Raw genomic sequence first — 13,285 nt, 5'->3', positions numbered from 1 at the left:
TTATTCTAAGCTCGAACACTGTTGTTTTTAGAGTAACAGAAGCGTCTCTCAAAGAATCAGCATGGGTTCAATAAAAATCTTTGTGTGAAACACAACTCACTTTTTTCAAATGCAGTATCTTGGAAATACTGATGGAGGTGTATATGTAGAGTCAGTTTTCCACATTAGCATTTGAAGAAGAGTTAATGTCCAATAGAAGTAGAATGAAAATGTTCAAAAGAAACAAAAGTAACACCAGGAATAACATGCCAAGTCTGACATTGTTCTCAATATACGTAAAGTATTTATCTGATTAGATTGGTGGTGGTATCAGACTATTCACTGATCATATGCTGTTGTCTACAGGAATGATTACTGCTGGGTGATGATGATAAATTGCAGTGTCTTGAAAATGAAGGGAAAGAAATGAATAGTATGAAACAACAAGATTAGTGGTAAACGTACAGCACCCCTCCAATCAGTTAAATATCAGGGATAACACTATGAAGCAACATAAAGTGAGATAGTCATGTGAAACCTGCAGTAGGGAAGGGAAATGGAAGACATACTTGTTGTCCGTGTTCTGGGAATATGCAGTGCATCTGTAAAGGAAACCTGCATGCAGGATACTAGAATGACCAGTTCTTCTGTACTGCCCTGGGTCTGGGAGTCCTTATCAACTTGACCTGACAGCAGATACTGAATAAATTCAGAGATATACTGCTAGGATCATACCAGGTTAGCACAGCCCCTAGGGATCTGTAATAGAGATATACGGGGAATTTAAAAGGAAATTATTAGAAGAAAGGTAACACTCCTCTCCAAAAATCCTGCTGGGTAAATTTCGGGAACTAGAATGCCAAGTAGTGCAGGAAAAATTCTGCTGCCTCCATCATGTACCTTCCATAGGGACAGTGAGAATAAGATACGAGTCTTTTCTCTCACTTCATATGGGAATGCATGATGATGATGATGATGATGATGATGATATGTACCTTCTGCTCTTTGCTGTACAGTGCTTTATAGAGTATGCATTTTGTTGAGAAAAAATTTGATTCAGTCAATTATTTATACAATGCAGATTCTTACAAATAATAGTAGTACAATAAATGTGCTTTAAATTGTAATGATCAGGGATGTGGAAAATATTTAGCATGGATGTGATTACTATTGTATTTTTAAATCGGCACTCTGTGTTGTTTATGTCAAGTCAAACTCAGAAAATCTATTTAATGTGTGTCCTAATATTGTGTGTCTTCTGTTATTCCTTAGTGACATTTACTGTTTGTCTTTACAGAGAAAGGAAATTGCATACTACGAAGGTATCAATAATTAGTACAAAGGGTTTCTCACAGTTCATATTACTGGCTTCTACATGTTGTAAAGGGGACTCTGCAGATAAAGTGGATGTAAAATAAAATAAATCGGTCACTTTCAAATCTCCTGCTTCACACTATGCACACAGCAGAGACCTGTGTGCTCTACATGAGCCAGTGGTATGGGCATTATTTTGGGTATTCGTTGTCAGGTTCTCTTCTAAGATGTCTTCTAAGGTGTCTTCTAAGTTGACAACGCAGCTTGTCCATGGAGCACCACAGTCAACCCCTCTAATAGGGAATGTACCAGTTTATGACAGTGACTCCGATAGTTGAACGAAAATGGTATGTGACATCATAATTACAACAGGGACTGATGACGGCAACCTTTTCTCATTTTTTGCATACTGTGAAGTGGGAGGTTTCAAAGTGATTTGATCTTGAAATTAATTTTATTACATGACTAATTCCGTTATGTTTAAATTTGTATACATACATACATACATACATACATACATATGTTGTTTACCAAAATTGTGTTGACATTATAGATACAAATAACATAAAGTAAAACATTTTGAAGACTTAATAATGCTAATAATATTGACTAGCTTCCATAGTGGTAGGTTAATTTACTGGTAATGCTGTTATTTGCTCTGTCCATGTTAACCTACCCTCAGGATAGAGATCCAAAAACTTTACACAAGGTACTTGCTCAAGTTTGTTCTCCTTTATTTTTATCACTATGTCACTGTTATTTTGGTAAGTTGTTTTTAAAGCTCATGATGTGTGGGTAATGGATTTAAAAAAAATCAATATTGGCATATTACTTCTAAACCAGTTCTCTAGCCTCTAATGTCATACGTCATACACTTTCTTCAGCTGCATTTGTAGATGCTTCTAGATCCACCCCCTTAATTACAATATTTGTGTCATCTGCAAATAGCATGGATTTCTGTTGGATTTCATCAGCAAGGTCATCAGTATATACCAAGAACAGTACAGTGTGTAAACTTTTAGATCACAGACCTCTCCCTAGTCCTGAATCGGTAGAAGTCGGTAAACGTCGGGAGGCTTCGGTAGGCACGCAGTTTCGACTGCTGCCAACATTACGTAGCTGACTGTGTTGTACAAGGTAGCCATTGTCGTCTGCTTCGTTATTGTTTTGCGCTGTACTGTTCTGTGAGTTTTTATTGTGCAGTTGTGCCAAACATTATCAAAATGAGTGAAGAGGCAGTTGCTGGCCCATCTCGGGTGGTTTTTTTTTTTTTTTTTTTTTTTTTTTTTTCAAATACGCCCATGGTTTTATATACTTTTTTTTAAACACATTTGCGAAATGTGTTGCAAATAGTGTTAGTAGTGAGAAGATAATAGAACAAAAGTCATGCCTGACGCGGCACTTTTTCATGCATCTTGATGTTTACCACGTCATATCTCCTGAATTATATGTCGTAAAGAGACATAAATTTGCCGGTGCATTTACTGATATATGTGGATACTGTATGCGAAATATGTTTCGGTTAGAGTTAATAGTAACGAAATAATACATTAAAATGTCATGCCTACTGCAGCAGATTTATGGTATGTACGGAGAAAATGTAGTAAGCGACAACCTTTTTTCCCTTCATTATTTTGTGGGGGGTGTAAGCGAGAAAAATTTTCCTAAAGGTTTGAAATTGTATGTAACGTTTGTTGCTAGTTGCTAAGTGCTCTAATTCTCTAATAGTGGATGCGTAAATTCGGGTATTTTCGTGCGGTGGCATCTCATTGTTTATGACGTCATATCTCCTCAAGAATGTGTCTTATTTATCTTTTTTTTCGGCTAGGAACCTTCGTGGGCATACGGAGAACAAATCACCAAAATTTCATCGCAATCGGAAGAATGGTTTGGGAACGCACAGAGGGCAGACATACGTACATTCATTTTTATACATAGAGATTGACAGTTACGTTATACTTCATGACCTGTTAAAGTATCTTTAAATTTTATAATCCATAGTTTAACATTGTGGGGAATGAAATAAAATGAAAAAAATTTGCAAGCAGTGGGAATCGAACCCAGATCCGGTGCAGGACAAGCCTTTACCTAACCAATTGCGCAACGCATGCTATAGTCACCTAATTGTTGAAACATTGTCCATTACTCTTTTCGGGTGTTCAGAGAACAACTCACCAAAGTTTCATTGCAATCGGATGAATGGTTTGTGAGCGTATAGTAGACAAACATACATACATTCATTTATATATATATATTTTTTAATGTACGTGACGATTTCAGTTTCGTTTACGAAAAACATTTCAAGCGAGTTTTACTTCCAAGCCTTTCGTCTGCTTTCGTGTAAGCATGACGTCCAATTTGTAGTGCCAGCACTGCAACTGGTAGGTGTGCTCCCCCCCCCCCCCCCCCCCCCCCCCCCCCCCCCCCCTCCACGCAACGGCTCCTCTCCCCTCGCCAGCCAATGCTTGCTTCCTCCTCTCCCCGCACTCCCCAGTTAACACACTGTAGTAGCCTTAGGACACTTCCCTCAGGCACACAGTCCAGGATCTTCCCCATGTCTGAATAGTATTTATTACCCTGCTGCTCTGGCATTTCTACTTTTTGATATCTCATTCTAGTATAATACACCTAATTCCTAGTTCTTGATATTTCACCAGCAGTTTATCATAAATATTAGATATTGTGTTCCACTATTTATTGTTTCAGAGGTGCAGTGTATTCCTCTGTTTATAGCATGTTGTTTACTTTGAATTCCGTAGGGTGTACAATGTCTTCACTTCAAAGAATGAAAAAGGTTCGCCTTTGTATGATGTGACATATGGTGTAATGCATGTATTGGCAGTATTGATAAGAATCCAGAAGTTCCATTTGAAATGAAATGTCTTCATGTAAGATACTCTTATACATAAGAGATCTTATGTTCTTTAACTGAAATCTGAGGATGATACTCAAATTATCCGTATGCAAATATAGAGTCTTAACTGCTGAAAAGAATGATGGATATTATTGTAAATCAGGTTAGGCAGTCGCTCAGTTGCTTCTTTTAAGACAGTGTTACAAATAACCAAAACTATATTTATAAGAATATTATTAGTATGTAATACACCAAAGAAAATGTTGCTCATAATTGTAGGTAGATTTGCATTGCTTGAATGTTTTAGCTTGTAGGTAAAGGTTTGTGAATCAATGTGATACACAATGGCCGAAAAATTGTTAAACCATCTTGTGTGCTATGCTTTGACACTTATGACTACCTGCATAATTTAAGCTTACCTTCTATTTGATTTTCAGTTTGGTGGAATGAAGGAAGGTGACTTCATTGTGGCAATTGCTGATCAGGATGTTAAATGGTCCCCGCATGAAGAAGTGGTAAAACTCATAAAGCAGGCTGGTGATACTTTGAGCCTCAAGCTAGTCACACCAATGGACAGAAATTACTTAAAGGTATAATATAATTAATAATAAAAATGTCGTCCAGTCGGACACTTCTCTCCTTCGTATATGTTTTGTGTTGTTGATTGATTGTAAATGTTTGGCCAAAGATAGTCAGTTGTAAAAACATTCTCATCACTAGTTTTGACTAGGAAGGACTTACCAGTGATGGCATGACATTTCTGATCACCAGACCTCATGACAGTGTCATTGAATAAATTTCATAACTTTCGACAATGTCTCTACTAGTAGTGGTGGTGGTGGTGGTGGTGGTGGTGGTGGTGGTTTCGTGCTCTTCTCTAGCCCATCTCAATTATCAACAATGCAAACTAATTCTACATAGTGCATGGCTCAACAGTAGCACTATACAGTTACACAACTGATAGGGAGGATATAAAAGTTGCTGGTGTTGTGCTCAGTCGAATGGTTTATAGCAGACCACCAGAATTTTTTTGGCAAATGTAAAGAAGAGAGACACAATATGTTACACGTGTATTTATATATCTCAGAAATAGTTCATTTTCACATAGTCATATTCGAGTAAATATTTGTTAGTTGCCCTCTACATGCCCCAATGAAGGCAAATTTAGTCACTCTAGTTCTGTGTGTGTGTGTGTGTGTGTGTGTGTGTGTGTGTGTGTGTGTGTGTGTGTGTGGTATAATTTAAGGACACTTAATTAGCTACAGGAACAATGTTTTTGCACCCCATGCCTGAATATTGTTGGCTAGATTAGATCATGGTACATTGCTGAATACTTTGGTGAATTGAGTTTGATTACTAACAATAGCTTGAAACAGGCGTTTTCAGCAGTATATTGTTATGACCAGTGTGGTCATTTTTGTGTCTCTTGGTATTTCTCTGCCATAGTTGATGTATTAGAGGACCTCATGCTCCCCGCAGACTTGCTACAATCAAGGCATCCATTTCTCATATGATGATGGAAGACATTTTACACTGCTGTGTCATCACTTTGTGTGTAAAAGTTTTTCTGCGTTTCCTGTGATCGATAATGTTTTTGCGTATTTGTAACTTTCTCCTCAGGTGGTATCTCTGCTCATATATTATATACATCTAACACTGGAAGAGGATCAGTTAAATGTCAATAATTTACAATTGTGGATTCCTCATGTTTATCTTTGCAGACTCTCTGAAGAAATGTTAACATTATGATATGAGACATTCTGGTATTTGCTTTCTGATTGCAGCAGCCAAAGGGTGGACCAAAAGGCTCAGTATCAAATAGCAGCTCAAGTTCTGGCGTATCTAGTGGGCAACCTAGTCCTGCAGGAACTGTTGCTGGACACTCTCATAAAAAACTCACGTGGAATCCTTTCAAGAGAGCTTCAGGTCACAGAGACTCAAAGGAGCAGGGTTATGAAGCCAATGTTATTCTCAGATGAATTTAATTACCATTTCAAGATGATCTGATAAATGTTGTAGGGAAGCGAGTAAAGCAAAATCAAGATCTTAAATATGGACATAAAGACAAATGTTCAATATGCTTCTTTTCAATTCTGTAATCCACTTACAAAAGAGAAGGAATGTCGCAGTGCCTATTTTTTAATTAGTTAATTAAACTGATTTTGTGTTTCATCCCTTTTTCTGCATCCTGAGAAAGTGTGTGTGGACTATTTTTGTTTTGTTTTGGGAAGTGCACATGTTGAAACTCTTGTAACCATGCAGGTATTGTGATTTAAATTGCTTACTCAGTTAGTGTGAACCTTCCCAAATTAGTGTAATGCACTCTCAAATATGCAACCTTGCGTAGGTGGTGCAACTTCCCAAAGTTACCGTTTTGAGCTAAGATATTCTAAATGAAAATCATTGTGTTGTTTATCATTGACTAAAGATATTTGTATCTTATAAATATTTAATTGATAAATACTTTTTTTCATTTCAGTGTGAGTAGAAACACTGAACAGTGAAACTCAAATACAAGAATATATTGTGCATGTACAGACTATTAGGACCCAGGCATATTGTAGTTGAAACACTGTTGCTGCAATTTAATGTTGTATATAAGACAACTGACGCAAAAGTCAGTGAATACAAAGATGTTACAGTTGTGAATATAGCTGATGGACTGTACTATAAACAATAATTTCAAGTTGTTGAGATTTTATCGAGTTGCATGTTGCAATACTGTTGTAATGATGTCATATAATTCGATGTTCTGTACATTGCAAGAAGAAGACTGAAGTTGTAAGGATTTACATGTAGAAAGGAAAGCACTGCTGTGCCAAGTGTAAAAATAAATTCTCCCACTTTATACTCTGTTGTATACATACATTTTTCATGTAGTTTTAAAATTCTTACTTGTACTGCTATCTGAAATGTAATTTAAAACTTTTATTAATTAGTTTCATTGTTGACAGAAATCTATTATAAAAAATCCGAACATTTAGTGGCAGATATCTGTTGACATGTCAATATCAGTTTTATTTACTATGTATCAGTACAAAAGTTTCAAATTTGAAGATGTTTTATTACCTCTGTTAACGGTAAATACATATGTACAGATGTATTAAATGTATGTTTTCTTTGTAACATCCCAATACAGTGTGAACTATCCTGATTAATCATTCCAAAGTATCCTTTTTTCCTTTTTAACATAATGAGTGCTTCTGAAAAAAAGGACACGATAACATTATCATTATAATAAGTACAGCTACTTGATGGCCTGTTGGTATGCGTAACTTTTTTCAACCAAATAAAACTGTTCTGTTTTTCTGTGCTGCATGTTCTGATGATGGTGAAGACTTTGGACAGTATAAGGAAAACACAGGGATAAATCACAGTCCTGTCATCCAGATTTAGGTTTCTTGTGGTTTCTCTAAATCACTTCAGATGAATGCCATGTCAGGTTTCCTTCTTTCTTTTTAAATATACTCCACAGCATGTTCTGTTCCCTAACTGTGTAATTGCTCATCTCATTTGAGAGTTCTATCAACAGAATATAACTGTAACCTTCCTTGCATTAATTTCATCCATTATAATAAATTAATTTTTTTCAAAAGCTTGTTATGAGAAATAGAATATTTTCAGTTTGAAACTCCTGCCACTCTCCCTCTCCCCCCCTTTCCTGCCCGTACCTCTCCCTCTCCCCCCCCCCCTTCCTTCCCTCTGTCCCTCACCCCCAATTCATCTGACATTCTCTGCCCACCCCCAACCACCTCTGGCTAGTACAGCTCTTTTTCACAGATTTTATTCTCATTTTCAAGTGCTATGGTAGTGCGTGTGTGTTCACTCAGTGGAATGCATGTTCAATTATAACTGTCTGAATTAAGCCACAAGCTCTATGGCACCTTGTGAAGTGAAGGAAGTGCTTATTAGGGATAATTAAGTTGGTGTCACATTGTTAAACTTGTTTCTTTGCTGCTTCTCACTTCATTCTTCTTCACCTGCTCCACCCAACACACATACTCCCTCCAGACAATTACTTCTACACCTATTATTTTTAACTGACAGCAAAGTGCAAAATACCTTCATTCTCCGATCTTTATCCATGACAGTGTGACTTTCAGTAAATGTTATTCATTTCATTGTTTATTGGTCACTTGAAGCTAGTTCCCCATTGCTACAGGAGCTGACTAGAAGGTGAGTTTTTTTTCCAAATTCATCATTCAGAAAATACAGAATGGTCTTACATTTGTGGATAAAGCTTTGGTTTCTGAGGTTGAGTTTTTTACATTGTATAATAGCTCCATTTAGAGACACTGTTACATTCACAGATGAAGCTTTGGTAGTTGAGGTCACATCCAGATTTAATTTGACAATTTCAGAAGGTGGGAAGGGTTGCAGTGGCACCAACATGGCTGAGTGTGGGGAGGGTAAGGGCAAACGGGCAGCAAATTATGTCATGCTGGCAACCATTGCAATGTATTCTGCGTACCTTGCTTATGAACACCTGCCACTTTTAAACTGCAGTTTGCCTGAATCTGAATGCAATTGATCTGACTTTACGAATGGACAAATACTCAGCAATAGTATACATTTCTACTAGATACAGAAACAAGAGATTCAATAACGGCACTAGACTAGCTCCAGCTCAACAGCACTGTTGATTTTCAAGGTTGGCAACAAATTGTGAAGTACACTGTTAGCCCAAAGTCACACCATTTATGCCGCTTTATCACTAATGGACCACAGTGAACTCTAGTGATTGATAATGGATGTAAATCACAGCCTTGACTCTGTTGAGAAATGTGGATTTAGAAATTTGCAGTTCACAATTGGTTTATGTGGTCAGTGTGAAACTAAAGTTAATGGTTATTCAGATGCAGAGGTCACAACTGTGCAGCAGGAAGAAAATTTCATGTCACAAAGCAAATGTTCGTAGGTGGTGTCAAATGAAAAATAAATTATTGATTGCCAGTTCTATACGCCAGACTTTCAGGGGACCAAGTATGGCAATGTTTTAGGATTTGACACAGGAGGTTGTTCAGTATGTGCGGCTGGACATGGACATGGAGATCAAGAGGGTGGACCTTACATTATGACTTGTAACAACACTAGCTCAGTGATTCCCACAGCTTTTGATGAAAAACTACGTACATGAATATCTTTGTCATATGAGGTATTTAAGAAAACATGACTACTGACCATAATAGACATTGTCAACTTTTTAGGCAGATTTTAAGATACTTTATATCAATAAAATAGTTTGTAAATTTGATTAGTCAGAATCTGTTAAAAGTAAGAATTTCTCAGCGAGACTGTTCAGAAAAACAGGTCATCTTATTGTCAGGTAAATAGAGTAATTTACTCCGAAGGAAAGTATTTGAGCTCAAACAAACACATTTACACTTAAGTCCCATGAGGGGTCATTTAAAGTTCCTTTATTCCACCAGTGATATTAATTTATCTGCAAACCTCTGCAGTTGGCGAAGAGAGGTAGTGGAATGTGCCATGCTGAATTCGACCTTTGATTCTGCTACATCCTTAAAGACCAGTAGAGATGTTAAAGTGTGTATGTGAATTTATTCGTGTAGTGAAGTGTCGGATGGGTCAGCAATTCATAATCAACCCTGCTAATGTACTGTGACTGGTTAAGATGAAGTTTTGATTAACTTCTTTGTGAAAATTGTAATGGTGTAGAAGATGAATCATTCACATGTTTTCTGGCATCTATTATGGTGCAAAAATATTATCACTGGTTAGAAAGGCATACTGTTGTAACAAAAGCACATAATTGTGGTGGTGGTGGTGGTGGTGAACACCCCACTAAGCTGTAGCGGTATGACAATTTCAAGGAGAGATGACAGAAGCAGTGAAAGTGAATTCCAACCTTATCATGATAAGAAGTTTAAAGTCGAAAGTGTCTTCATGGTGTTTGATGCAACACACTAGAGGACATATTCAGTGATTATCATGTCAGAGGTTTTAACACATACTATGAACTCCTCAAAAGATACCCTAAAAAGAAGGCTAACAGCAACATTAAAGTGCACTAGACTATGCGGCACAGGAAAGAGAAAGCAAAAGAAAATCATATGCTGCAGTTCAATAATATCACGCAGTGTGTAATGATAAAGCTTGATGAAGTGCGAGAATACTGTTCTTCTGTTCATTATTGACATTTACAACATTGGACATCAGACATAGCCAGAAGCGTCAGATGTACAAACTTTACACTATCACTGTGATCTGTTACTAATTTGAAAAAGGAGCTTAGAAAAACGTCATGCTGTATATCTATTCTCCAAGCATAAAAAGATAAGGACAGCAAAGAAAAGCTGATTCAAAGAGCTCGAACATCTGTTCCTGAAGTCAATGCACATATCATGACATAAAACAACCAAATGGGCTTTGTAAGGAACTGAGATTAGTCAGTTCAGCTATGAGCCTTCCATGAAAGGGGAGAAAAATACTGTCTCAATGTTGCATTCGGTTAACAGTGTAACATACAGCTACTGTGTAGACGTTGCTGTAATGGACGGATGATTAGCAGACACACTATACATACATCCAAGAACCAAATGGACAGTTTGGACCTTGTGTATCAAGGGAAACAGAAAAACTGTGCCCCCCGGTCTTTGTAAATGCAAGTGTTAGCAAGGAAATGATGAAAGAATATCTGAAGACTTTTTCTGTCAATTTTGAATCCACATTTGCCAACAAAATCACTAGCATTTTGTGACTCCTGGTTGGATGTAAGGAAGAACATGTACTACTGGACTACTGGAAGCCTCCGGAGGAAAACTTAGTTTTAAGTCATCCCACTTAGAACTACAAAATATGCCCAGCTCTAGACTTGTTTGTCTTCAGGCAGTATAAAATATATGCCAAGAGAACAACACATTTTTAAACTACATTCCAAGAACATTCAGCCAAAAGTGTATGATAGATTATTTATCGTGGCAGTACATTGTCATTTACAATCAATTATCTGCAGAAGTACATACGCCAGTGCTTCATTACATGTGGCAGAATACTGGCTGTCATACTGGTGAACCTGTGGACAACTTCAGGAGTGTCGTGCACTGATATTATGCACTGAAGAGCCAAAGAAACTGGTACACCTGCCTAATATTGTGTAGGGCCCCAGCGAGCACGCAGAAGGGTTGCAGCACAACATGGCGTGGACTTGACTAATGTCTGAAGTAGTGGTGGAAAGAATTGACACCATGAATCCTGCAGGGCTGTCCATAAATCTGTAAGAGTATGAGGCAGTGGAGATCTCTTCTGAACAGCACATTGCAAGGCATCCCAGATATTCTCAATAATGTTCATGTCTGGGGGGTGGGGGGTGGGGGGGGGGGGGAGAAGTGGCTAGTAGAAGTGTTTAAATTCAGAAGAGTGTTCCTGGAACTGCTCTGTAGCAATTATGGGCATGTGGGGTGTCCTGTTGTCCTGCTTGAATTGCCTAAGTCTATTGGAAAGCAGAGTGGATACGAATACATGCATGTGATCAGACATTATGTACATGTCACCTGTCGGAGCCATACCTAGACGTATCAGGAGTCCCATATCACTCCAATTGCTCACGCCCCACCCATTACAGAGCCTCCACCAGCTTGAACAGTTCCCTGCTAACATGCAGTGTCCATGGATTCATGAGGCTGTCTCCATACCCATACACATCCATCTGCTTGATACAATTTGAAATGAGACTTGTCCGACCAGGCAACATGTTTCCAGTCATCAGCAGTCTAATGTCAGTGTTGAAGGCCTCAGTGAGGCATAAACCTTTGCATCGTGCAGTCACCAAGCTTATACGAGTAGGCCTTTGGCTCCAAAAATACCGATATTTTGTTGAATGATCTGACGCTTGACGGCCCAGCATTGAAATTTGTAGCAATTTGTGGAAGAGTTGCACTTCTGTCACACTGAACGATTCTCTTACGTTGTTCTCGGCCCCATTCTTGCAGGATCTTTTTCTGACCACATTGATATCGGAAATTTGATGTTTTACCAGATTCCTGATATTCATAGTACACCCATGAAATGGTTGTACGGGAAAATCCCCACTTCTTCGCTAGCTCAGAGATGCTGTATCCCATCACTCGTGTGCTGACGATAACATCATGTTCAAACTCGCTTAAATCTTAATAAGCTGCCATTGTAGTAGCAGTAACTAATCTAACAACTGTGCCAGACACTTGTTATCTTATATAGATGTTGCTGACCACAGCGCCATATTGTGCCTGTTTGCATATCTCCATATTGGAATACACTTGCCTATACCAGTTTCTTTGGGGTTTCGGGTAGAATGTGCAATTATGACATGTGATCAATGTGCTTTTCTTCACAGTACATTTTGTAGTCATTCATACTGCTTTGAACATTATTTATAGTTAAAATATCTGCATTGAGTTTGGCTTCTACAGCGCTGTCTTCAGTAACATCATTAGCAGTCTGCAGAGTCTTGCAGAAAAACAACACTCACCAGCACTCTAGAGGTAAGTAATAGTGCTGTAACCAAAATTTCATATAAATATGTTCCTTTGAATGCAAATACTTTCCTTGTCAGTCATAGCATGTATCTGACCCTGAAATGCAGTTTTTCTCAGTCCAAAGGTTCTATTCAAACCTATGTAACTATAAGGGGCTTTTGGTTTGAATAACCTACACTTTTTCTGTAAGTCTTACGTGGGCTCCAGGTACCATCAAGCCAGTCATACAAATTGCAGCTGTAGCACTGAGGCTGTTTTAGAGAAAGCCATTTTGTACAGTGTGGTGACTAATATTTGTTATGAAATACAATTGGGACTTGCAGATGTTCACCACTGCTGATTTTGGTTATAAATAAATGTAATGTAAATATGGTAATGGTCTTTGGAGAGATATAAGTAATTTAAAGCTTAAAGATAAGAACTTGCTTCATGTCTGAATTACTGAGCTGAGATGTTGATAGGTTAATAAACAAGACTGACACTGATGTTAGCTTTCAGATGAAATCTTCTTCAGAGCTACTGAGTACTTGTTTGTGAATGAATATTCCTTAGGATTCTTACAATAAATTTGAATCTGTCATCTCCCTTCCCCACAGCTAAATCTATTGTGTTGTTCCAGTGTAACTCATTCTAGACATCGCCTGAGGACTGTTCAAGCACCCTG

General features: G+C 37.9%; 1 protein-coding gene across 3 annotated transcripts in view; it reads left to right on the top strand.

The window, feature by feature from the left end:
• The window catches only part of LOC124619383 (rhophilin-2), a 707,931-nt gene extending 700,644 nt beyond the window's left edge, over nt 1-7,287 (top strand). For 2 of the 3 annotated variants that reach the window (XM_047145727.1, XM_047145726.1), the window contains exons 12-13: nt 4,585-4,737; nt 5,932-7,285. In XM_047145727.1, coding sequence (XP_047001683.1) covers nt 4,585-4,737; nt 5,932-6,126 — 348 coding nt within the window. In that variant the 3' untranslated portion in view covers nt 6,127-7,285. Of the gene's footprint in view, nt 1-4,584; nt 4,738-5,931 lie in introns of all 3 variants that reach the window. The other variant, XM_047145725.1, reaches the window with a different exon arrangement.
• Nucleotides 7,288-13,285: the final 5,998 nt, after the last annotated feature.

Source organism: Schistocerca americana, chromosome 6 (assembly GCF_021461395.2).
Source record: "Schistocerca americana isolate TAMUIC-IGC-003095 chromosome 6, iqSchAmer2.1, whole genome shotgun sequence".
NCBI lineage: Eukaryota > Metazoa > Arthropoda > Insecta > Orthoptera > Acrididae > Schistocerca > Schistocerca americana.
The sequence above is the reverse complement of the archived record's forward strand: the minus strand, read 5'-3'. Positions and strand labels throughout refer to the sequence as shown.